The 26,858-nt window shown below is 43.2% G+C and overlaps 1 protein-coding gene across 1 annotated transcript in view; it reads left to right on the top strand.

Moving 5' to 3' along the window:
* ACAD11 (acyl-CoA dehydrogenase family member 11) overlaps positions 1-26,858 on the top strand; it is a 46,986-nt gene that overhangs the window by 574 nt on the left and 19,554 nt on the right. Inside the window, exons 2-10 of the mRNA XM_035129331.2 lie at positions 115-676; positions 7,972-8,071; positions 11,509-11,634; positions 12,954-13,115; positions 15,084-15,248; positions 19,712-19,859; positions 21,460-21,581; positions 22,359-22,465; positions 24,290-24,416. Coding sequence (XP_034985222.2) covers positions 540-676; positions 7,972-8,071; positions 11,509-11,634; positions 12,954-13,115; positions 15,084-15,248; positions 19,712-19,859; positions 21,460-21,581; positions 22,359-22,465; positions 24,290-24,416 — 1,194 coding nt within the window. The 5' untranslated portion in view covers positions 115-539. The remainder of the gene's footprint in view (positions 1-114; positions 677-7,971; positions 8,072-11,508; positions 11,635-12,953; positions 13,116-15,083; positions 15,249-19,711; positions 19,860-21,459; positions 21,582-22,358; positions 22,466-24,289; positions 24,417-26,858) is intronic.

Here is a 26,858-nt window from a genome sequence, read left to right on the forward strand (position 1 = left end):
TAGTCTGGAGGTGTGTCGCCTTCGGAGGAGCGGCTGCAGCAACCTTTGCGCTGTACTGTAATTATTATTTCACCCCCCCCCCTCTTTTCTCTCTCCCTCTCGCCTCCGGTGTAGAAACAAGAATTGCAACTTGGAGAGACCTGGTCTGAAAAGAGACATTGGATTCTTGTCTCATACAGTACTGCACGTACATGATAGCCATCTCACTCCTTGCTTTTTCCTGTAAGACCAATTGCAGTCGTCAAGTCAACAGGTTTACCACACCTATCAGCCAATCACCCATTCCTACCACCCTTCTGAGTAATATCCCTCCCACTATACATAAGGGTCTGGTGACTTCATTTTCAGTGGAGCTGAAGAAGTGCATGCACACGAAAGCTCATACCAATGACAAACTTAGTTGGTTTCTAAGGTGCTACTGGAAGGAATTTTTTTATTTTGTTTCGCCTACGGCAGACCAACACATCTACTATCTGTAATCAGCGAACCGGTTCGAGGCTGTGACTTTGACTCCGCAGGTGGAGAGGAGCCTCTGCAAAATGGCAAGTGAGCCCGATACCACTGAAGTGAGAAAGCCGCACAGATTTGACCAGGGAGCCTTGGAGAGATACCTGTGCCGGCACCTGCCGGGCTTCCCGCAGCACCCACCCGAAGCGCTGAGGGTCAGGCAGTACAGGTAATAATGGCAGCTTCGCGGAGCAATGGTGCTCGGAAATCAGGGCACTGAACTCAGCGAGATTCTTGCATTGCAGGCGGTTGAGCTAGATGGCCCTCGAGGTCCCTTCCAAGTTCTCAGATTTCAATAGTGCCCTCTGCAATGCCAAAATTTGGCACCCTGGACCTATTACGCTCCAGTCTAAAGTGTAATTGCTGCATCCCCGGTGGTAACCCCCAAGACTCTGTGGTGCACCCAGTGACCAAACTGGTTGCCCCCTGTCCCCTAAATCCACCTCTGCCCCCAGGATTCTTTGGGAAATAAATTGTGCTTTTAAGTTCACGTGTGTTCTCAGCCTTTGGTAAATGTTGATAGCACTGCAGTCTTAGGACTCTCAAATCAGTGAGTGGAGAGAGATGGAAAGGAGTGCATTAGGCTGCAAACATTTCACTGAAATCTGATAGGATAAGATTGCTTTCCTTTCTCCTGCCCTTGTTGTTGTTGTTTAGTCGTTTAGTCGTGTCCGACTCTTCGTGACCCCATGGACCATAGCATGCCAGGCACTCCTGTCTTGGTCAAACTCATGTTCGTAGCTTCGAGAACACTGTCCAACCTTCCTTATCCCCTGAGGTTATTCTCCTGCCCATCCTTCCTTATCCCCTGAGGTGTCCTGTATTTTTAGAAGTGTGAATTAAAGATACTTGAATAAGTTAGGACATCTCCAGTAGGTGAACAATAACCCCCAGATCCCCAGCTTCTATCCTTTGTAGAACCTGAGATATGAAGCTAAACGTAAAGGCACTTTTTGGGGGGTCAGAAATAAGTCTGCTTTTGCTTTTTCAGTGTTTTACTCCCTTCCCCACCTCCACCAAGGGCACCCATGTTAACTGTTTTTGTGGAAACATTCCAATATATTAAAGGAGACAAATCTTCATTTCCTAGTTAGAACATATATCCATGATTCTTTTTCTCCCATGCACCCCTCCCCTTCCTCTCTCCCCAGGTTGCTGACAAGTTCTGTAACTTTAAAGCAGACCCTCCAGGCAGTTTTTGGACTCCCAACTCCCATTAGCCCCAGCAAACAATGACAACATCTAAGGTTTTCTCACGCATGCTTTCAACAACCCAGTGCTGCTCTTTGATCCTCCGAAAACCCAATGGTTCAAAGAGCAGCACAGGGCTATTTGAAAGGCTTTTTGGAGGCCAGAAAAGTGTTATGTAGTAGTAATAATAATAATAATAATAATAATTATTATTATTATTATTATTATTTATACCCCGCCCATCTGGCCGGGTCTCCCCAGCCACTCTGGGCAGCTTCCAACAGAAAAATAAAACACAATAATCTATTAAACATTAAAAGCCTCCCTGAACAGGGCTGCCTTCAGATGTCTTCTAAAAGTCTGCTAGTTGTTTTCCTTGGCCCGCTGTAATGTTGTTCCACTTCTCAGAGTGGTGAGAACACCTGCTTATCCAGGTGTTACTTCGTTTGGAAAGAGAGCATTGGCAAATTATTGGTATTTTGTAACATCACTCATTTACAAATGTACAGGCTGTTCAAGTATGGAGAGCTTCTAAACCAGGCATGGCCAAACTTGGCCCCCCCCCAGCTGTTTTGGGACTACAATTCCCATCATCCCTAGCTAGTGGTCAGGGATGGTGAGCATTGTAGTCCCAAAACAGCTGGAGGGCCAAGTTTGGCTATGCCTGCTCTAAACAGTCCACCAGATAGCCAGTCTATCTGCTGTCAAATCAGATCTCTAGGAAGAAAGCTAGCAGTCTGAGAACCCATATAAAGCTCTATGTGTCTTTCTGGATCTCACTCACTTCACTTTGTCCTTTGTTTCCCCCCACAGCTACACAGGTTACAATAGTTTTAGCTAATGAGGGAGGAGACAGTACAGTGGTGCCTCGCTAGACGAATTTAATTCGTTCCACAGGTCTTTTCTTATAACGAAAAATTCGTCTAGCGAATCCCATAGGAATGCATTGAATTTTTTTTGATTTTTTTTTTGCCCATAGGAACGCATTAATTGAATTTCAATGCATTCCTATGGGAAACCGCGATTCGCTAGACAAATTTTTCGTAAAACGCATTCGTCTAGCGAGGCAAGCTCCGTTAGAAAAAACCTTTCGTTACGCGGAAATTTCGTTAAGCAGGGCATTTGTTAAGCGAGGCACCACTGTAATGCCTCCCCCCCCCAATGGCTCTTCAACTGTTTCCTCATTGTGGGCCATTTACCTGTAATTCACCTAACAAAGGAGAGACCTGGCAACTTTGCCAAGACTCTCAGGCGGTCTCTCCTGTTGGAATGCCCAATTTTACAACAATATTACCCCATTTATGGTTGTAGCTCCACATATAGTACTGACCTGCCCATCCTGGTTGTGTTGTTTGAGCAATCCCCAAAGGGAGGAACAAAGGACGCAAATAGGCAAGAGAGAGACACTGTTGTTATCTTGGATCATTGCAACTAATTAACTAGCTTTGAAACTGTGTTCCAGAAACCCATATCCTACCAGCAATACACTTCTTGTTTGTAAGGACCATCTAACTTTTTTTTTTTTTAGTGAGTTATAGAGTCTAATTATTGCTCTCTGAACTCATAGAGCACACTGCATTATCCTTTTGTGCTGTTTTTTCCTCAGCACCAAATCTGGGATTGTTTTTTTTTTTTTTTTAACATAATTTTTATTGGTTTTTACAAATTACAAAAGATGGTACATACATAAACACCTTTTCCACCTTCTTCCCACCCCCCTCCATGGGTCCTCCCCTGCCACAGAAGTATCCCACGCAGGTGATCAGTCAGAAGTGGTCCATTTTATGATTGGGTTTCTGTCCTCCTCCCCCTCCCCTGCCCCCCAAGCCCCCCCCTGCCACCAGGGAGCTCCAGTGAACCAGGGCAGTACGCAGGAGTTCATCCATCCAACCATCTATTGTCATACCAAAAAAAAAAAGAAAATACAAAAAGAGAAAAAGAGAAAAAAGAGAAGAGGAAAAAAAAAGACAAAAAGGAAAAAAGACAAAAAAAAAAATTCATCATAATTGTTAAATTCATAATTGTTAAACCATATTTTGTGGGCTTCCCCACCCTCCCACCCTTCCCCGGTTTTCCTCCCTTATTTATCATCTTCAACAGTTTCATAGTTCATATTTTATAACATACACCTTTATATCTTATACCACTTTTAAACTATTATCATTTTCGCCTATTATCCAATCACTGAGAAATCAAACTCCCATTTTTTCTTCCCGTGCCTAGTTTTTACCCCTCTATAGGCCTCCATATTTTCACCTTTTTCCAGAATCAATTCACTTTTTAAACCTATAACTATTCCCAAACTAACCTTACTCCCCCCGAGTACCTGCTCCACCCCTCCAATCCAGCAAGTTCCATAGTCAGCAGTCCAGTTATAGTCCTATTAACCCATCCTTACAATCACCACTTCACTTTCCCTTCACCCCACCCCCTGTTTGCAGTCTTTTGCCATCCAGGCCTCCATATCAGACCCCTGAGCTTCTTCTCTTCTCTGCTTAATTTTTCCTTCTTCCCTGTGGTCATTCTGGAGTTCCAGTAAATCCAGTCGTGCCCCCCTCGAAGGGGAGGCACTCCATCCAACTTTTTGTAGAGTAAAATCATCATTTTTTTCGTGATGGGCTTCATTTTGTGTTAAATCATCACAGTCGTCATCATTGTCATTCTCACATTCATCTTCTTCAGTTTCAAAAGCTTCATCTTCTAGGAAATCATATTCTGTCATCACAATCTGGAATTGTTGCTGTAACACTAGCCGTTGTGTCTCCTCTTGACATAGTTCTATTCTTGTTTCCCACATTAAGGTCAAAACAGTCCGCTGAAACTCAGGCGGGTACCTTTTTGTTGACATAGTTCAGTCCTGTCAAGGTCAAAACTTGTCACATGGGGTGGAATATGATCGCAGTCTATTTTCTCGACTCCATTTTAACAAGCTGGCTGCATTCTTAAAAATAAAGTTCGAACTCACATTTCAAAAGCATATAAACCAAAAAAAAAATTCCCAAAAAGTCCAGAGATAAATATAGAAATAAAATTTAACTATAAATCCTGGTCAGCTCACTGGGTTTTCTGGGCTGCCGGCTCCCGAGAAAAAGAAAGGTCTTTCTTAGTCAATCACAACAGTCTCTCTCCCCTTTTACCCTGCATTTAGGGGAGATTCTCTTTGATGCCTTTGAGGAATCCTTTTAAGTTAAAATCTTCTGTTTACGGCTTCGGGTTTCTGTTTACTGTCTCTTATGTTACCGTGGGGGGGGGGTGGCTTCCTCTTTTCCCCTCTCTCCCAGGTCCAAATTGTTGCCTTAATTTACATTCCAAAGAATCCAAATTACTCACAGTCTATTCATTTGCTGAATGTTCTTTGAAGAATTGGCCACCTCCACTTCCCAGACTCGCAGCTTCGCACTCTCAGAGCAGCAATGTCAGCCTGTCCGCCGCGGTTCACCTCCTCGCTCTCGGGGGCTTAAACAAAGCCGATCCGGGGAGGAGAGAGCCCGCTTTTGGCGCCGCCAGGCAAAATCTGTCCCCAAAAAGCACGATTTGGGGCTTTTAAGGAGGTTTCGTTTCGCTGGAACGATTCCCTCCACCTCTGAAGCGCCGAGGTCCGCTCCGCTGTGCGGACCCCCGTCTGAGCAAGATGGCGTGGTCAACCGGAAGCCACCAAATCTGGGATTGTTATGTCCCCAGAGAGAAAACTTGCCACGTAATGAGCGGCTGTGCTATCCAGATTTAGTATTTATAATTAATTATTTAGATTACATTTGTGAATCGCTTCCCATAAAGTATTGTGAAGCAATATCACGGTAAAAGCATCAATGATTAAAATAATGTGTTTCTTAAAAAAAAATAATCTATAAATAAAAGCAATTTCAGATGTAAAAAACAGTTTAGAATCCACTGGTATGTCTCCACTGAAAAGGCTTGCTTCAAAATGGGTTGCTTTGATCAACGAAGCAACTTGCTCGTGCAAGTGTTTCATGAGAAAATTTCATAGGTGTGGTTGTTCTTCCATGCACCCAGACTTTTAACTAGTTAAACCAGGCATCCCCAAACTGCGGCCCTCCAGATGTTTTGGCCTACAACTACCATGATCCCTAGCTAACAGGACAAGTGGTCAGGGATGATGGGAATTGTAGTCCAAAACATCTGGAGGGCCGAAGTTTGGGGATGCCTGAGTTAAACCAAAGTTATTGGATTTGGTAAGGGTGGACAACCTAGGGTCTTCCAGATGTCACTGAACCAACAAGCACAAAACAACCCCTCTGCAGCGCCACCAATCCAACTCAACAGTGTAACGTTGGAAAATGTTGATCACTTTTACCTTGGCGGTTATCTTTCCACAAGGGCTGACATTGATGCCGAAATCCAGCATCGCCTGAACTCTGCAAGCGTGGCTTTCTCCCAATTGAAGCGCAGAGTGTTTGAGGACCGGGACAATCGCAGGGAAACCAAAATGCTTGTTTGCAACGCTATTGTACTACCAACCTTACTGTACGCTTGTGATATGTGGACTACTTATAAACGCCATCTCCAACTCCTCGAAAGATTCCATCAACGGTGTCTCCGAAAAATGTTAGGTATCACTTGGGAAGACAGGCGAACTAATGCCAGTGTACTGGAAGAAGCAAAGATCGCCAGTGTTCTTTCAATGATTCTTCAACATCAACTTTGTTGGACTGGTCATGTTGTGCGGATGCCTGATGATCGTCTTCCAAGGCAACTACTCTATTCTGAACTTTAAAATGGAAAGTGTAATGCTGGTGGTCAACAAAAGAGGTTTAAAGACTCTCTCAAGGCAAATCTTAAAAAATGTACCGTAGTATAAACACCGACAACTGGGAAACACTGGCCTGTGAGTGCTCCAGTTGGAGAACAGCCTTTACCAAAGGTGTCATGGGCTTTGAAGACACTCTATCTCAGGACGCAAGGGAGAAACATGCTAAGAGGAAGGCACGTTTGGCAAACCCTCACCGCGATCAACTCCTACCCGGTAACCTATGTCCCCACTGTGGAAGGACATGTGGATTCAGAATTGGCCTCCAGAATCACAGACTCACTGTTAAAACTATGTTTATGGAAGACAATCTTTCTTGGCTACGAGTGATTGCCAGAAAAGAATAAGAATAAGACTGGACTCCTATCATCCCTGGCCATTGGCCATGCAGGCTAGAGCTGATGGTATATGGAGTCCAACCACATCTGAAGGACCACAGATTCCCCATCCCTCTTTAATTCCTGGTTTGGTTTCTTTTGGTTTTATTTAATTTCATTTCACTTTTAATTTGTATACTGCCTTGCTATATTGCTATACACAATGCAGTTTACAAGAAGAGACAGCAAAGATCACATAAGTATTAACAAATCTGATCCAATACAAAAAAAGTCACAATAACTTTAAAGTAAGCAACTTATATCCAATTAAGCAACATTCAAAAATCCATTAGAATATAATAGTAAACAGTAAAACTAAGTATCAGCAAATAATAATTAAACCATTTGCACTTATCAGTTACAATAAAGAATTAAGTAGACTCAATAAAAAATAATGGCAAGTCACAATGTATGAAATACCATACAAAACTATGTAGAAGGATCAAACTGAAACAAGGACACACGGCTTATAAAATTACTTTAAGTATATATATATCTCCTATTCTCTCTTCCCAACTGCTTCTGCTGTTCTCAAAGTCATGGTCTGGAAAAAGCTTTTGGGGCTGGAGGATGGGTCAAAGCAGGTGGAAAAAGCCATTGCTTGATGGACAGCAGAGTCTCTCTCCCCCCTCACAGTTCTTCCTCTGGAGCAGCTCTCTTATGAAGCCTCCTTGGGCTGGAAGGTAGGCCAAGATAGGTGGGAAAAGCCATTGTCTGATGGGCAGCAGAAAGCCTCTTATTCATCACTTCATTTCCATGGCAGGAAGAGGTCAACCTGCTGAATTTTTGTTTGCTGCCCTAGGAATCTCCTTCGTTCAAACTCTTCAAACTCGAGACTCTTAATATCAGGGGCATGAGTTTGAGTCCCACGTTGAGCAAAATATTCCTGCATTGCAAGGAGTTGGTCTGGATTGCTCTTGTGGTCCCTTCCAACTCTACAATTCTGTGATTCTATAACCAGCATGTGTTGGGTTGTACTTAGGCTTTGCTTCTTAAAATGTTGTAACTCACTTGGTGAGCTTTTGTGTGTGTGTGTGTGTGTGTGTGTGTGTGTGTGTGTGTGTGTGTAAAAAGTGACCAACAAGTTTTTAAATATAATAATAATAATGCATATCTTTGCTCACATAGCTCAGGACAGTCAAACCCAACTTTTTATTTGGAAAAAGGCCTCAAGACCTACGTACTGAGGAAGAAGCCTCATGGCTCACTCCTACCTCAAGCTCATAAGGTAGGTTTGCTGTTGTAAAACAATACCTTTGGCTTTCATTTGAAAACATTGATTTGGTTAGCAACGGTGTGGAAAAGGAGAATGGCTCGCAGGTATAAAAAGCAGAACTGCTACCGTTCAGGATTGCCCCTGATCTTGCATTACATTTGCTGCTAGATACGTGTTGAGGATTTATCAGCAGTTGGCATTAACATTTGTTACTAGCAATGTGATGTAGTTGTGTTATGGGATGGAGTTGGTGCAATGTGTTAATGACTTGGTGGTTGGGGGTTTCAGAGGGAAAGGGGTTTTATAGACCTCCCTCCTGTGACGAGGTGTATGTCTGAAACCACATGTGTGTCCACCACATACATGAACTCAACGTGAAGCTATGATAGAGTTGGAACATTTTGCGTGGAGCCATTACATGCATCCGTTAAAAAGAAAATGTGATACTGTACACCTTTAACCCTCATGCCCAGTAACAAACTTGTCACAGCAGGAAGTAGGGCAAAAAATGGTTTATTACGCGGAAATGAAAAGAGACAGAGCATATGGATGTTACACATATGCGAGCAGCAAACACTCATTAGACATGTACACACCTTAATTATAAGGAATAAAGAGAATCCCTAACGGCCCCAAAAGCCTAAAGCAGGCATCCCCAAACTTCGGCCCTCCAGATATTTTGGACTACAATTCCCATCTTCCCCAACCACTGGTCCTGTTAGCTAGGGATCATGGGAGTTGTAGGCCAAAACATCTGGAGGGCCGCAGTTTGGGGACGCCTGGCCTAAAGAGTAAGTAATTTCATATAGAGTTGCTAGGGGGCAGAATAAAACTGTTGTCCAAAATGTATAATTTGCTGTTAGAATGGTATACTAAAGATGAATTGACGAAAGAGGTAATGATAAAATGGGCTAAGGATCTTGGGCATAATATTGAATACGATGCGTGGTTGAAACTATGGAACCAGACAATAAAATTCACAGCATGTACTGCTTTGAAAGAGAATGTTTGGAAGATGATGTACAGATGGCATTTAACCCCGGTGAAATTAGCAAAAATGTATAGAATGAGTAATAGAATGTGCTGGAAATGCAATGAAAAGGAGGGGGATTTTTATCATATGTGGTGGAAATGTGAAAAGGTTAAAGGTTATTGGGAAATGATATATAATGAACTGGAAAAGATTCTTAAGTATACCTTTCCCAAGAGACCGGAAGCTTTTTTGTTAGGAATGATAGGTCAAGAGATAACCAAGGAAGATAATACCTTATTTCTGTATGCGACAACCGCGGCGAGGACATTATTGGCCCAAAAATGGAAGACCCAGGACTTACCGACAATCGGAGACTGGCAGACAAAGATGATTGAATATGCAGAATTAGCGAGACTGACTAGCAGGATTCGAAACCAGAGGGAGACAAGGTTTCTAAGAGATTGGAGTAAATTTGTGGATTATATGGAAAAGAACTGTAGAGGTTTAAAGACACTTGCAGGCTTGAAATAAATCCTACGAATTGACTTTAAAGACTAGATATAAAGGAACTGCGAGATAAGAACTGATTAGAAAACCTATTGAGGGTAGGGAGGGAAGTCAAACTCGGCGGAGTATTTTGTAGTTAGGAGTAATGAGAATTGTTAAAAGAGTGATGTATGTATTTTGAATGTTTGTTTGTTTGTTTGTCTTGTATAATGTTTTAAATGTGTTTAATTGGAAAACTTAATAAATAGTTATAAAAAAAAAGAGTAAGTGCCACAGGCTCACATTAAAAAGAAAGGACTATAAGAAAGGGAGGGGTGTACACCTGTTCTAGAAGCACACAGAACATAAAGTCGGGGAATTAAGCTTCCCCTTTAAAATCCTAGGCCCACAAGCCAACATCACCTGTCACCTGTGCCTTTGGTTGTCTAGCAAAGGATAGGGTTGATCCTTAAGGAATAAAAGGGGGGGTCCTGTTTGAGCTGTGAGACAATGAACCATTCAAAGTCTGGGGTTTAGGTATAGCCTGAATCTAACGAAACCTGATAGAGAAATGACTGAAGAATGAAACACCCACATCCTTTGAACTATTGAAAGAGATCCCATTGTCTGTGTAAAGTCTGGCTCCTGCTTACAGGAGGGCGGTGGCCAATTTTTGCTGAAACACAAAGATGAGTACATTGGTACTTTCTGCAACCATTGGGGTCCAGATGGTAGTTATTCATTACAGGTCGCATCTAAGATAGTAGCCTGTTTGTCAGTCACATGCATATTTTATATTAAATTCATGTCAGCTGAACTGATCCATAGAAATAAACCATGTGAGTGAAATGCCTAGATTAGCACCTGCCTGCAGGTGAGAGCCTGCACTTGTATGCAACTCTTGAGCCAGAGAGAGGAAGGAAATACATGGGTGTTATTCTGGTTAGTGTGTTTGGTTTTTATTGGCTGTTACATGTGTGAGATTGATGTAAAGCTGTGTAATCAAAAAGAAATATAACCCTGGTAAGGTTGCATATTTCGTGTGAGTTGCTGATGAAAGTGATAAATGGTGAGAACTGTTGTGTGGGTGGAATGTATGTGGGTTTGATTTTTGTTTAATAAATGATACGGTTCTTCGTTTTTGACTTTTGTATTGGCGTGGTTATTGTTATGTGTATGGATATTGTCCTGTATCGTACATCTGTGCATGTGGATTTTTCTTCTTCTAAAGTTATCGAGATTGTGTTTACTGTATACTTACATATTTGTTGTTTTTAAAGTAAACTGCTTCAATATTGTTAATACAGTGGTACCTCGGTTTACGGATTTAATCCGTTCTGGAAGTTCGTTCTTAAACCAAAGCGTTCTTAGACCAAGGCGTGCTTTCCAATAGCAGCGGGGGACTCTGTTTACAAATGGAACACACTCAACATGTTCTGCTTCCAAGTTCACAAACCAAAACACCTACTTCTGGGTTTGCAGCGTTCTTAATCCAAGTTGTTCATAAACTAAGCTGTTCTTAAACCAAGGTACCACTGTAGTTGGTCTATAAATTACTTAAATGGACAATTAGATAGCACTTGCATACATTTGGGTAAGTGCTAACGATTGTGATTCATTTCTCATGGCTTCACCGCACCTTTAAGGATTTGTGAGTGCTGTATAATAGGCCGGAGTATTTGAAGTAAACTCCACTGAGCTCAGCTGAACTTGTACTCAGGAAATTTGGTACAGGATTGTAACCTGAAAATTGCAGTCTTATGCTTGCTTGCTGGGAGTCTGCTCCATTGAACTTAGTTGGGCTTCCCGTTGAATAAACCTATATGGGATTGTGCTGTAAATCTTGCTGAAACACATAAGAATTACCGAATCCTTAAATTCTACCAATCTGAATAGGGCAAGCGCATCTGTTTCTGTGGATCACAGATTTTGTCACTTAAGCTCTTATTATCACTCACATTATTGTATATCCTACCATAATCCTGTTCAGGTCGACAGAGAATATCAGGTTCAGAAAGCCTTGTTTGCCGTTGGATTTCCAGTTCCCGAGCCTCTCTTATACTGTAGCGATGCTTCTGTGATTGGGACGGAGTTTTATGTGATGCAACATGTACAGGTTGGTGCTTGAATAGCAACAGCATTTATTGCATGCATTTTTCCTGTTCCATGGGCAAATTTAGCCCAGAATCCTTAAAAACATAAGGATGGCCCCACTGAACCAGATCAAAGGCCTATGAAGTCTAACGTCTTGTTCTCACAGTGACCAAGAAGCCCTTCAGCAGGGCATGAACACAATAGCCTCTACAGGAGCATCTTGGTGAACATAAAGCAGTGGTCCCCTCCCACCCTTGTTCCTGAAATAAATATTTATTCCTCCTCCTCGCTCCTGAGGTAGATCTTCACTTACCCCTTCTTCCCTTGGTTGGTGGGGGGTGCATTTTGTGGTTCGCCTCAGGTGCCAAAATGTCTTGGGCCATCTCTGCCTGGGACTCCCCATCTGGATCGGGACCCTAGAGTATGGGGAGGGGGGGGGTCTCTAAGCCTTTGTCCCTTACTGCAGTTCGGATTCAGATCAGCTCTATGACGCTTGCAATTTGCATTGTGAAAAATTTTGTTTTAAAATGGATGGGCTCTTTCCCCTCCCTCTCTTCAATGCATATTTTGTTGGGGGTGGTGGCAATGAGGACCCCAGCCAGGAGCAAAAGATTAAAGCCACACACCCCAGCCCCTTCCAATTTGTGAAAATAAATTCTGTATTCAAGGACAAAGCTATGATGTTATGATCACATGTTGTTTTTCCCTTAAGTGTGTTACTAATCAGATTTCTTGGTTTGTCTTCATTGCTCAACTAAGGTGGAACAGCATATCTATGTCTCAGTGCTTCTGAAAACCAGTAAAGCAAAGTCATCACTGGCTTTGTAATTGATTCTGAGCCTATATATTAGGCTCCATCTGCACTATACATTTAAAGCAGTATCATACCATACCCACAGTCATGGGTTCCCTCAAAGATTCCTGGGAACTGTAGTTTAAGGGTTCTGTGAGACCCCTCTTCCCCAATCCCCCAATTTCCCTGGGAAGAGTGATTTGCTGTTAACCCAACTGCAAGAATTGTAGCTCTGTATATGTGGGGTGGGTGGGATACAGGTCTCCTAACAACACTCAGTACCCTGAACAAACTATGGTTCCCAGGATTATTTGGGGGGAAGCCAAGACTGTTTAAAGTAGCATGATACTGCTTTAAATGTGTAGTGAGATATGCATCTTGTATTTTAATATTTTGTTGGAAGCCGCCCAGAGTGCCTGGGGGAACCCAGCCAGATGGGCGGGGTATGAATAATAAATTATATTATTATTATTATTATTGTGTTGTAAAGCTGTAGCCTTCCCTATTTGCTTCTCACCCACCTTGTATTTGGCGGCTGATGTCCTTAGGGTCGCATCTTCCGGAACGCTGCATTACCTGACGTAAGTCCAGTGGAAAGATCTGCTTTATACATAGCTGTAATAGAAACTCTGGCCAAACTACACTCATTCAATGTGAATTCACTGGGACTCCAAGGCTATGGAAGAGGACCAGGTTACTGTAAGAGGCAGGTAAGTTATCTACAAAACCTTTCCAATGTTTCAGCCTCATCACATGACTTTCTTCACCAGTAATGTTCTCTTTGCCATTTACAGAGTGATTGACTTCCCTCCACACACACATTTTATTTTATTTTATTTTATTTTATTTTTTGGTGTCAGGCAAGGGATACATATTTCAACTCTTAAACAAGAAAGTTAGCTTTCTGCAAGCCTTGGGTGATATTTTAAGTGGCTGGTGCCAGCAACTGATTATCCATAATAGGAACACCAGCAGTGGAGTAAGAGGAGGAGGAGCAGCAGCAAAGAAAAGGCAAAGTGAACACTGTGGGGGTGTGTGTGTGTTTGTGTAAGCAATGGCGGGGAGGGACTGAGAGCTGCAGAAAACCTATTTGCTTGATCAGCAGCTGCAGTTAAATCAAACTGGAAATGACCATTGATCTCTGGCCATTGCTGCTGCTTCTGCTTCTGTAAATGTGCTCCATTAGTTATGCCAGTTTAGCATTCCAAGAAGAAGCATCAAACTTATGAACAGATGTCAAGAAGTTAATCATCATGGTAGAAGATGCAACTATTAGCCTTTGGAAACTATTAGCTGTTTGGAAAGCCAACTAACCGTTTCTGTCTAGGGTTGCCATATTCTCAAAAGTAAAAATCTGGACAAAGTTGTTGACTTTTTTTTGGAGGGGGTGTGAAGTTGTTGGGATTTGTTGGGGATTTTTACAGCATTTTACTTTAAAAAATTGCCCTAGTTGCCATGCATCCGGGTTTGCCCCTGACATTTTGCTGATGCGTCAAAAATCCACCCAAACACCGTTTTGGCAGTCGAAACCTAAACATATCATAGGCTACGGTTGCTATATTTCAAAAAGTGGCCAAAGTTGTTGAGCTTTTTCTGCAACACCTAAAAAGAGATATGAAGTTTTTGAGCTATTTTTAAGGAAATTTGCCAAAATCTACGCTTCAGACATGGGTGACATTGTTTCCAACTGTTGAATCACAGTTGGAAAATTTCAGATGTATGGCCGCCCTATCCTAGCCACACTTTCCAGTATTGCAGCTATGAAGAGGGTTGACGTGAGGGAAGGCTGTTGTGTAGGCAACTCAACTAAAGTCACTAGGACTTGCTTCCGGATAAATATTTTTGAGAGTCCATCTAGTTCAGCATCCTGTTCTCACGCTGGCCAACCAGCAGTAGCAGCCTTACATTTTTGGGGCCCTGAAGCATGAGCAGTTAATGGGTGCCCCTTCGCAACCAGCAACGAGGTCTGGGTAACCCCTGTTCTCTTCTTCAATGGGGTTCTTCCACAACAGATCACACCACACCTTTACAACATCTGTGCTTCTGACTCTCATTTAAAAAATCCATTTGAATTGTGTGACTCGTTTGCTGTGTGAGGAAGTGTTCCCTTTTGAAAGAAAGAAATAAGTTCAGGCTCTTAATTTTATGGATTAGGATAGTGGTTCCCAACCCCCCCCCCCGAAAATCGCTGAGTGTCTTAGCTGACCACTTAATGATTTTTCCTCCTGTTGCAGCAATTGTAATTCTCTCTGCTTGATGCTGCATGATTCGTAAAGGGTTTTTTTATTTGTTTTTTGCTTCATTGGTTTTATAAATTGCATTTTATTTATTCTATAACAAACACAATAAAATACAATACGGGAAATGAAGGAAGCAATGAAAATCCACTCAAAATTGATTATGATGGATGTGCCCTCTTTTGTCTTCAATCACAAATCCATACGCACACTGCGGACTGCCTGAATGAAGTCCATGAACCATATTTTGGGAACTCCTGGACTAGGATCCAAAAAACTGTGCAACCATGGCAATCTGCTTTTGAAAGCAATATTGTGATGTAATACTAAAAGAGCCACGGAAAAGTCCACTAGTACAAACCTCTTGTCTGAACCTAAGCAATTTATTTTTTGATCACAACCCTAACATTTTGCCCCATCCCTTACTGATTGTGTTTTCAGGTATCAACTTGGAGAAGACAGTATCAAGCAGCTGCTCATACAGACATCCCAGCTATGGATGAATTAGCTGAATGGTTAACCAGCAACCTGCCTGCTGGCGATACCGAAGAAAAGTTGGTCCATGGAGATTTTCGATTAGACAACATCATATTTCATCCAACAGAGGTATCGTTTCTGATGGTGTCATCAGACACTCTGGGCGGCTTCCAACAAACATTAAAATACATCAAATCACAGATTAAAAACTTCCCTAAACAAGGCTGCCTTTAGGTGTTTTCTAAATGCCAGGTAGTTGTTTATCTCTCTGACCTCTGATGGGAGGGTGTTCCACAGGGCGGGTGCCACTACCGAGAAGGCCCTCTGCCTGGTTTCCTGTAGCTTTGCTTCTCGCAGTGAGGGAACCGCCAGAAGGCCCTCGGCGCTGGACCTCAGTGTCCGGGCAGAACGATGGGGGTGGAGACGCTCCTTCAGGTTTCCGGACCGAGGCCATTTAGGGCTTTAAAGGTCAGCACCAACACTTTGAATTCTGCTCGGAAACGTACTGGGAGCCAATGTAGGTCTTTCAAGACCGGTGTTATGTGGTCTCGGCGGCCGCTCCCAGTCACCAGTCTAGCTGCCGCATTCTGGATTAGTTGTAGTTTCCGGGTCACCTTCAAAGGTAGCCCCACATAGAGCGCATTGCAGTAATCCAAGCGGGAGATAACCAGAGCATGCACCACTCTGGCGAGGCAGTCCGCAGGCAGGTAGGGTCTCAGCCTGCGTACCAGATGGAGCTGATAGACAGCTGCCCTGGACACAGAATTGACCTGCGCCTCCATGGACAGCAGTGAGTCCAAAATGACTCCCAGGCTGCGCACCTGGTCTTTCAGGGACACAGTTACCCCGTTTAGGACCAGGGAGTCCCCCAAACCTGCCCACTTCCTGTCCCCCACAAACAGTACTTCTGTCTTGTCAGGATTCAATCTCAATCTGTTAGCCGCTTTTTTCGGATGGTGTCATCAGAAGCAAGACACTGTTGACGTTGCTCTAGTGCAATTTGTTTAAATTTGTCACCAGTAGCCAATCTGGAAATGGATTGGAATGAATGAATGAAAGATAAGGCTATGGAATACTTTGCAAATGATGCAAGAATAAAGGAGTCTGTTAGAAGGGGGAACACTTCCACCCAAAGATGGTGACTCATGCAATTGGATTCCAATTCTCTAAGAGTATGTCTGCATAATCCTGCATAAACCTCAGATTTATTTATTCCATAGGTTTGAATTAATTTGGTGCCAGTACCCTCATGGATCACTGCTTTACCATATTATTTTTTTTAAAAAAGGACTTGAAGGACAACCCCTCCCCATATAAACTGTCCCAGACTGTGTGTTCATCATCTGAGGCCTTTATTCGTGTGCCTTCTCCATGCGAGGTCTGAAGGGTGGCAACACAAGATTGGGCCAAACTCTCCCCAGGGAAGTTTGCCTGGAGCCTAAAAATATATAATGAAAACGGTCCTCTTCAACCAGGCTTTGGGCTGATTAATATTCTACAGCCTTTTAAATGTGTTTTAGGGAAGAAGGGGTATTATTTGGCTGTTTTGTTTTACTGATTTACTTGTTTTTATCGTAACAAGTAGACAATTATGAGAAAGAACATTGATAGCAATGTTCCTCGCTGAAGGAGACCTCTTACTGTTCCATTAGGTATACAAATGTTTTAAGATTTAGAAAGGAACACTGAATTATATTTTATATTCCTAACATAATAATAGACTTCAGAGACATACTGTACATAGAGATGAATGGAGCCAGTGGTCATAGGAACCGACCACCATGCTTGGGAAACTTTCCTGACTTCTTCTGACTGACATGTTGTGCCAGAATGTCATGGAAAAGGAGAGAGTGAAATAAAATGCTTCAGAATGAGGTTGGGGGGGGGGGGGCGGGAATTAGAAATCTAGGCAGCTGAGCTGTTTGAACTGAGCTAAGAAAACCACTTGGGCATTGACCCTGTAAATAAATTCATACCCTGTGGGAGGGATCCTGTAAATAAATTCAAACCCTGTGGGAGGGATCATTTTAAAAAGAGCCCTCTAAAGCTCCTCTCCTGCAGCTCTGTGCTACCTCTTTTGTGAGTGAAAGTTGAGCCCTTTTTGCGCAAGCAACAAATTATGCAACACTTGTAGAATAAAGTCCAAATCTCCACTTTGCTTTCATGACCATAACGACAGCCAGTTTAAGCTTTGCTCTGCGATCGTTCCCTCAAGTACAATTTCTTTCCACAAAATACTAGTCCAGTGAAGTAGCAGCATATGATACAGGGCACTCATACAAAGGTGTCCCCCCCCATTATTGCTTGTTTCCCTAGTAGGCTGTGACTCTAGTTCTGAGAGGCTTTCCTCAACCTTTCAATTGCAACGCAGTAATATCATTATGCAATTCAATGCAATGCATTCCAAAGCAATTATTGGGCACATGGGGGGGGGGGGGCTTGATACAATTGCCAGAAAATATTGGTTGCAATCAGAATGAGCCCTCTGCTTGCATGCTTTGTGATTCTCTCCCCCCGTCACTTCCATTTTAGTGGCAAACCCTCATTTGCTTTTGCTTTGAAACGGGCAAACGGTGGTATATACAAACTGCAGTTTACAGGCAAACCAAGATTGCAAACCACAGTTTTAACTGCATAATAATTGCATGGTTTTGCTGTTTTCTAAATCTCTTAACATTGAAACAAAAAATTGGGGTGGCTTTTGGCATCATGGAATCACAGTGGGAGATCTATTGGACCAAAAATGAAAAGAAAGCAATTTAAAATGAGAACATTGGGGGGGGGGTTGCTTGGGGCAGCAGTAAAATCTTCCGGCACCATGGAATCATAAAAGGTTAAGGTAAAGGACCCCTGACAGTTAAGTCCAGTTGCAAATGAGTCTGGGGTTGCGGCGCTCATCTCGCTTTACTGTCCTAGGGAGCCGACATTTGTTTGCAGACAGTTTTTCTGGGTCATGTGGCCAGCATGGCTAAGCCGCTTCTGGCAAAGCCAGAGCAGCACATGGAAACACCGTTTACCTTCCCGCCAGAGCGGTACCTATTTATATACTTGCACTTTGACGTGCTTTCGAACTGCTAGGTTCAATTTTTAGAAAGTGACTCTTTAGAGCTGATAACACCAAGGTTGCAGGTTCAGTGGGACAGCTGCATATGGGGTTGGATTAGATCAGGGGTTCCCGGGGGCCGGATGTGGCCCAATCACCATCTAAATCTGGCTTGCAGATGGTCCAGGAATCAGCATGTTTTTACATGAGTAGAATGTGTCCTTTTATTTAAAATGCATCTCTGGGTTATTTGTGGGGCATAGGAATTTGTTCATTTTTTTTCCAAAATATAGTCTGGCCCCCTACAAGGTCTGAGGGACAGTGGACCGGCCCCCTGTTGAAAAAGTTTGCTGACCCCTGGATTAGATGATCCTCAGGGTCCCTTCCAACTCTACAATTCTATGATTCTTTTTAAAAAAATGACAAGGGGGGTGGGTCACAAAAAACCTTCTTGGGGGCAGGATGCAGCCAATGGAACATGGTTAGTTGCTCTTGTTTTACATGATAGAAATGAATACTTGTGTGTAAATTCCGCATCAATATTTTTAATGGCTGCTGATGTAATAAAAACAAGCTTCTCAGAAGTTGAATGAATGGAAGCAGGGCAGTGAAGATGGTCCACACCAAAGACTGGTGTTAATGGTCCCTTTATACTCACCTGTGCTCACTTCATGGAAGTTAATCCTCCAGTCCTAGAACAGTCTCACTAGCATAAGCATGGGATCTCATGTTTATTTCAAGACCAGGGAGAGCTGCAAAAGTCCAGCAAAGATGTTCGTTAGATTACTGCAACTTGAGGAAGAAAATGTTTGTGTCTAGATCCTTGTGTGTATACTGGAGTCAGTGGTTGGGGACTGTTGGCCCAATCCAGCCCTTACAGAACTGGTGCCCTCCAGATGCTGTTAGACTGCAACTCCCATCAGCCCCCACATACTGTTTTGTTGCCCCCTGCATACGCCCGCTCGGACCAAAATCTTGTTCCCTCTAATTCTGGAAACCACGGACAAGCCGCTGGAGACCCAATTAACATACCTGCTGCAAGACGACGATTCGACCAAAACATTACTTGTAGCAAGATATTTGATTTCAGTTCTTTCTTACAAAAAACAGCATAACTTACTTTACGACTACTGACATCAAGCTACATCATTCGAGTAACCTTCTGATCTGAGTAATGAAAAATGAAGGCCCGCAATGCACTAATGTTTTAACCATAGCTAAAAGCCCCACAAAACTACTTGAAACGTTTAAAAATGTTGTACATAAGTCCCTTGTATGAGGGACTAATTTTGTCTGATTGTTCTGATTCTTTTATGTCTTTATTTTGTCTGACTGTTTTTATGTATGCCGGTTTTATACTGTTTTATCCTTGGTTGCAGTGCATTATGGGCCTATGGCCGAAATAAAGTTTATCTATCTATCTATCCCATCAGCCCCAGCCAGCTTTGTTGCAACCCAACAACACCTGGAGGGCACCAGGCTGATGAATGTTGATCTAAACCTTTCCACCATTGCCACTGGTTTTATTTCTGTATTCCTCTCTTTCCAGGCCCGTGTTGTGGCAGTGCTGGACTGGGAACTTTCGACTATAGGGCATCCTCTGGCAGACTTTGCTTACACTGTTTCTCCCTGGTTTTGGCCCAGATCCCTCAAACATTTGCAAATGGATAATTTCTGGTATATTAAAAATATTGCAGGTATGCACCTGTCAGGGTGGTGTGGTGGTTGCGACGCTAAACTCCAACCTGAACGTTTACAGGTTTATTGTGCATTATATGTGCAGTGCAGAGCTACAAGTTCATGTCTGTCTCAGTCACTCACAGAATCCGGGAGTGCCCCCTTCTGGTTTCGACCCCAGCATAAGAACTTGGGCACCCCTAGCTTCCGCCTCCCCTCTTTGCGTTTCAATCCCCTGCGCAATTGGGGCGACGGAAGTAGCGTCTCCCTCTCTGAGCCCTCTTGGCTAAGGTGGTGCAAAGGCTCGGAGCCATCCTGGAGCCCTCTCTCCTCTGTGCTGGCCACCTCCCTCTCCTCCCCACTGGACGTTTGGCTGCTTTCCCAGCTGGTCGAGGTGCTGCTTGAGAGAAGGGGCCGAGGATCCCTATACCCCCAATCTCCTGCCTCCCTCCTCCTGCGGCCCCTGTGGACGGCCCCTGACAGCACCCATCTTTCTTTATATGTTCTGTGCCTATGTATTGGGGGTCACCAACCTTTGGGGACCAGTGAGCTGAATGAAGGTCCTCACTAGAGGCATGAGAGCCACTGGCTACAAATTTTAGGGTTCCTTTATTATATCATTTCCTTCATGGAAAAGGGAAATGGCTTTGGGATGAGGAATTTTTACTGTAGATATATTGTCTTTCCACTGGAGTTCCTGCCAATTTCTTTCTTGCAGATTGAGGGTTTGAAAGACTAACATCCTAGTGAAGTGAAACTGAGCTGGTTATCTTTTTTCTGCTCCCTCTCTTCAAATTATCTCCTAATATTATCATGATGGTCTCCATTCAGGGGGTGGATAGATTGTACTTGGCAACTAAATTTGCATGTGCTGACTTTTATGCAAGGAAATTTATGTGAGAAACTCAAGGTATGCCTGGTACCAGGGGCACAAAAGTTCATGATGGGGTACCTTTTGTCATATTAGGTTATACCACTTTATTTGCATACACCATGATCTACAGTAATAAACCACAGAATAAGTTCATATGGACACACACACACCTTTTCACAACCAGGCTTTTTTTGTATTAGAAACTCAATAGGGTAAAGGAAGTTCCTGCTGCCTGCTCCATGTGACTGGCAGGCAACAACACACCGCCTGAGCAAATGGGATTATCTCCATTGCTCCTCCCTCTTTTTCCCACCTGCCACCCACACCAAACTTAAAAAAAAACATTTATCAGTGGGGCAAAGGAATTACTAACTGCCAGCTCCATGTGACTGATAGGCAACAGCAGCTCAGTGTATGCCTGTGAGATGTGGGAGCATTCTCACGTAAGCACTGCATTGGATACAACCTGATCTCAGTCGGTACAGCATGAGACTCTTAATCTCAGGGTTGTGGGTTCGAGCCCCACGTTGGGCAAAATATTCTTGCATTGCAGTTGGTTCAGATGGCCCTTGTGCTTCCTTCCAACTCCGCCACTCTATGGTTCTATGATCTGATGGGTATATTGTTGCATGAGAAAATAGATGCAGTACTAGTATTTACTGTTTACACCCCTGTTGCATTTAACAACCCTGTGTAACTGGCACACCAAAGCCAAGTTTTCACATTATTCCTTATCAATTTCCTAGGAATTCCTTCGGCTGAAGAAATGATCGCGACATACTGTCGCTGCAGAGGTATTAGTGCTGCTGCGCCCAATCTGAATTTCTTCCTTGCGCTCTCATATTTTAAAGTGGCTTCAATAATGCAGGTAATAATTGTGGCTATACATATAGCTTACCTGTTTTAAACATATTTTAAGTTTCAGGGAGAAATACCGCAAACCATACTGCTACATAATGTTAGTGAAGCTTTTTGAAGTTCAACAAGAAACTGAGTGTTAATTTGATGTGCACCTTTCCTAGAATGTGATCAGATATGTCTCAGGCGTGTGTCAATCAATCACACCATTTAAATGCCCCTTAACATTTTCATGAACACAAAATTTAATAACTGGGTGGTGGCGGGGAACTAATCCTGTTTTTGGCTCACCTTAAACACTGGCAGATCCAGCTGTGAGATTTTGCGGGGCTAGTTGAGCTTATTACTGCTACCATACTTCATATTTAGTTTTCTGCAGCCTACAGGAGCTAGATTTTAGCCATCCTGCAAGTGGGTTTGTGTCAGTGTCCTCAACACCCCAACTTAAAATAAAAATAAACGGGTCTGGAACATCAACAACATTGTCTTACACTGAACGTAACAAGAGAGAGAGACATTGCATGTTCTTTTGCAATTCAAGAAAATCTTTAATAAAAATTATTTCAAAATAAAATAACAAAGGTTATATATTACTTTAGCTAGTAACAAACAACAGTTCTCCAAATTTTATATTTTATCAGTTGTTTCAGAGGAAGAATTGTTTGGCTGTGCAGTACTAAGTGTTGTGCCATTTTCACAATTTCTACTTGACATATTGTTTTAGCAAATGGGTTCTTGAATGAAATAAAAAGCCAAATTGCGACACTTTCATTTGTATGTTCCTTAGGGCGTCTATGCCAGATACCTTCAGGGAAATTCCGTTGCAGAAAACAGCCACAAGTTTTGCAGTATGGTACAACCTTTGGCAGAAACTGGATTACTGGTATCAAAAAAGTAAGAATGGTTTATTCAGAATATTTTTTAAAAAATGGCAATGAGTTCACTCCAAAGCAGTTGAGGTTGTAATGTGGGGTATTGCATGAGGAGTTGGGGAGATGAATTTGTTGATGCTTTAAGGCAGGGGTGTCAAACTCAAATTCATCGGGGGCCGCATCAGCAGTTTGGTCACCCTCAAAGGGCCGGTTGTATCTGTAGGACTATGTGTCCACTCTTTATTATCCTAAATTATTGTCACTGCATTCAATTATTACTGTTTTTTGTAATAATGTAAGTAATAACTAGCTCTGAAAGCAGAAACATAGTCAGAATAATGGCAAGTAGATATTCAAATGTACAATTATTGTACAATTTATTGAAAAATGATTTTTGGTAACTGCACTGGGTGGTGGAGGCTCGCTAGGGTTTCATGCAGGACCTTTGCAGAGCTACTAGTACCTGGAGATGCTGGGGTCCTTCTGCATGCAGGACAGATGTTCTGCCAGTGAGCCACCACCCTTCACCAAAGGGACTGGCTGTGGTTGACTCACTGGAGCTGCTCTCCTGGTTCCAGGGTTTAAGGGCCAGAAGTATAAAGCAGCATCCTATGTTTCTGAGGGGAGGGAGGGAGGGAGGAAGGAAGGAAGGAAGAAATAAAGAAAAGAGGGAGTGGGAGGGAGAGAGGAAGGAAGGAAGGAAATAGGGGAGAGAAAGAAGAGTAGGAAATAAGGAAGGGAATAAAGAAGGAAAGAAAAAGAAAGAGGGAGAGAAGACGGAAAGGGAGAAAGAAGGAAGGAAGTAGAGGGAAAGAAAGAATAAGAATGAGGGAGAGGAAGAAAGATGGGAAGGACGGAAGGAAGAAAGGAAGGAAGAAAGAAAGACAGAAAAGAGGGAGCAGGAGGGAGAGAGGAAGGAAAGAGGTGAGAGAAAGAAGAGTAGGAAAGAAGGAATAAATAAAGAAGGAAAGAAAAAGAAAGAGGGAGAGAAGACAGAGATAAAGAAGGAAGGAAGGAGAGGGAAAGAAAGAATAAGAACGAGAGAGAGGAAGAAAGAAAGGGAAGGGGGGTCGCCGCCTCGATTCAGCGCCAGAAAAGAGCGTGAAGGGACCCAGGGGCAAAAAGCATTTCCCCTGCAGCGTGAGGCAGCGGGTGTCTGTTTTAGGAGAAGTGCGTAAAGCCTCAGAGTTGCACGTTCGTGAGGCTGAGCCGCTGCTGAGCTCACTTTCATGAGGCTGAGCCGCGGCAGGAGGAGGAGGAGGAGGTGAGGCAAGAGGAGGAGGAGGAGGCTTGCCGGGTCGGTGCCCGGCAGTGCCGTGCGGAGAGTCCCGAGCCTCTGGGACGCAGCAGTGCTCTGTAGCACTTTGAATCCTCCTCCTCCTCCATGCGGCGCTGCTGGGTGCTTTGTCTGTGCTTCAGCAGCAGCAGCAGCAGCAGCAGCCGTTTCCAGGCGCTGAGCCGTGGCAGGAGGAGGAGGATTCAAAGTGCTACAGAGCACTGCTGCGTCCCAGAGGCTCGGGACTCTCCGGGCGGCACTGCTGGGTGCTGACCCGGCAAGCTGCCTCCTCCTCCTCCTGCTGTGGCTCGGGGCGCTCCACGCAGCGCTGCTCCGGCCGCCTTTCCACCCCCCCCCCCGGCCCCAGCTGTCTGTCGACGCTGTGTCGGCGTGGCGCTTCAGCAGCAAGGTCCTGCTGCTGGGTCCCGCTGGCTGGGGCGCTCGGCGGGCCACATGACGAGGTCTGGCGGGCCGGATTTGGCCCGCGGACCTTGTGTTTGACACCCGTGCTTTAAGGCTATGTAGCTGAAGAAAAATGTCATTACTGTCCCATCTGGATTTTTCTTCTAGAACATCTTTTACCACTGAGAGTCAGTCCTGTAACACAGGAGAATTATTCCACCAGTCTAAAGAGGGCAAAGAAGTACTTGAAAAGGTGCAGGATTTCATGAAGAAATATGTTTTTCCAGCTGAAAAGGTGAGGCATGTGATGTAGCATATTCAGAACAGTGGTACTAGTCAGGCACATTTTTCTTCTAGAACATCTTTTACCACTGAGAGTCAGTCCTGTAACACAGGAGAATTATTCCACCAGTCTAAAGAGGGCAAAGAAGTACTTGAAAAGGTGCAGGATTTCATGAAGAAATATGTTTTTCCAGCTGAAAAGGTGTGGCATGTGATGTAGCATATTCAGAACAGTGGTACTAGTCAGGCACATATTGAGAGCCTAATCATTGATTAGGAACAGAAATGTGGCTGAATTTTGCTCTGGTTTATTAAGATGCAGACTAGTGAAGTATTGGCAAGAAAACTGAGCCAAGCCACTCGTTTCTCTAGTACAGTGGTGCCTCAATTTACAAATTTAATCCGTTCCAAAGGCACCTTCGTAGGTCGGAAAATTTGTAAGTCGAAAAGCACCATTGGAAACACGATTTCCCATAGGAATGCATTGGAAACGGGAAAATTTGTAAGTCGAAGCAACCTCATCTAAAAATGTGTAAGTTGAAAAAACGCTATCTAAAACCACCGCGGTTTCCATTTGGATGTCGAAAAAATCGTAAGCACGTGGCCATTTGCCCCATTTGTAAGTCGAAAAATTCGGTTGCCGAGTCATTCGTAAGTCAAGGTGCCACTGTATATGATTCAACAGTACTGATTTGTGGTTGTGAAAGTAAGACACAGATTTAGTTGCCGTTGGCGGCTCTAGCAGAGATAGGGAATCTGCTGCTCTCCATCTGCCGTTAGACTTCTTTTTTATGCTTTATTATGCTTAAACACCAACAACAGAAAGAAAACCATACATTTACACATTGTGTAACAATCATCAGTTACACAAATATACAAAAATAAATTCATATATATTCTGACTGTAAATCTTTAAGGGCAACTAACTTCCTGTTGTCTCCATATTTCATTTGATAATTACAAACTTATTGCATAAACCTATCCATTTATTTTATAATAAAGTATTATTTCTCCTGTTTCATTTTTTTCTGCTTAGTACAGCTACAGAGGTTATTCAAAGACAGCAACCGAGTTCATACTGCAACAATTATTCTTAAGATATATTTTGAAAACTTCTCATTTTGCAATGAATGTTTTGAATTGTCTTTCATTTTTTTGAATAATTGGGCTAGTTCTGCATAGTCAACCAATTTTTGTAGCCATTCTGATCTGGAAGGGGTTTTATCACTTTTCCAATTAGTTGTGATTAGAATTCTTGTTGCGATGGTGGCATACAGAAAAATTTCTCTTACATTCCTAGGAATGTCTGATCCTGTAATTCCAAGTAGGAAAGCTTCTGGTTTCTTTTTAAAAGAAACCCTGAACATTTTTAAAGTTCTGAATAAATATTGTCCCAAAAGATCCTATTTTTTTACATAACCACCACATATGAAACATTGTACCAATTTCTTCTCCACATCTCCAACATGTACTGGATATACAGCGGTACCTCGGGTTACGAACGCTTCAGGTTACAAACGCTTCAGGTTGCAGACTCTGCTAACCCAGAAATAGTACCTTGGGTTAAGAACTTTGTTTCAGGATGAGAACAGAAATCGCATGGTGGCAGCGCGGGAGACCCCATTAGCTAAAGTGGTGCTTCAGCTTAAAAACGGTTTCAGGTTAAGAACGGACCTCCAGAACGAATTAAGTTCTTAACCAGCGGTACCACTGTGTTTTTATACATTTTTGAAAGCTTCCATGGAGTCAAATACCAGCGGTATTGCATTTTTTGAAAAATTTCCCTCGGAGAATAACACACCATAAATGTCCAATTTACTTTCCCTAAGTTTCCCCACTCTTTCAATTCTATATTATACCCAAATAATATAGCCGCCATGGTGAAATGGGCCCAAGATTTTGGGCAAGATCTGTCGTTAGACTTCAGCTTCCATCAAACAACATGGCTATGAGCAGAGGTGATGGGAGTTCAAGTCCAGCATAACTTTGCTCTCCCTGCTATGAGGCCTGGTTTCTCCCTCAGTGCCAGAGGGTTTCAAGGGCAGAGGTGATCCCATGCAAAGGTTATTAGGGCTCTTGTATCATTCATAGTTTTACACAGAGGCATAGGTGCCAGATCCTGGGGGCTGAGGCACTTTTGCCAATGTTTCTTTTTATTAGTGGGTGGGCCCCAGCAATTTTCAGATGGCATTTGACTCTGTCCCGTGGTTCATCACAATGCCATGCTCGCGACATCGGGATGTTGTGCGACGTTGGGTGCATGATGTCAAGACGACACATCAGGCCCCCTCAATCATCTTGAGAAGTTGGTGCCTCTACAGAGAGGGGATTTTAGCTGGTGCAACTTGTCTCATCCCTGGCCACCAGGACCAGCTGCAAGCCTGAGTTGCCTCATAACAAAATGTGGTCTGGTAACTCACCTCCTGGGTTGGTGTCCTCACCCCAGGGGCATGCA

The sequence above is a fragment of the Zootoca vivipara genome, chromosome 12 (genome assembly GCF_963506605.1).
Source record: "Zootoca vivipara chromosome 12, rZooViv1.1, whole genome shotgun sequence".
Taxonomy (NCBI): Eukaryota; Metazoa; Chordata; class Lepidosauria; order Squamata; family Lacertidae; genus Zootoca; species Zootoca vivipara.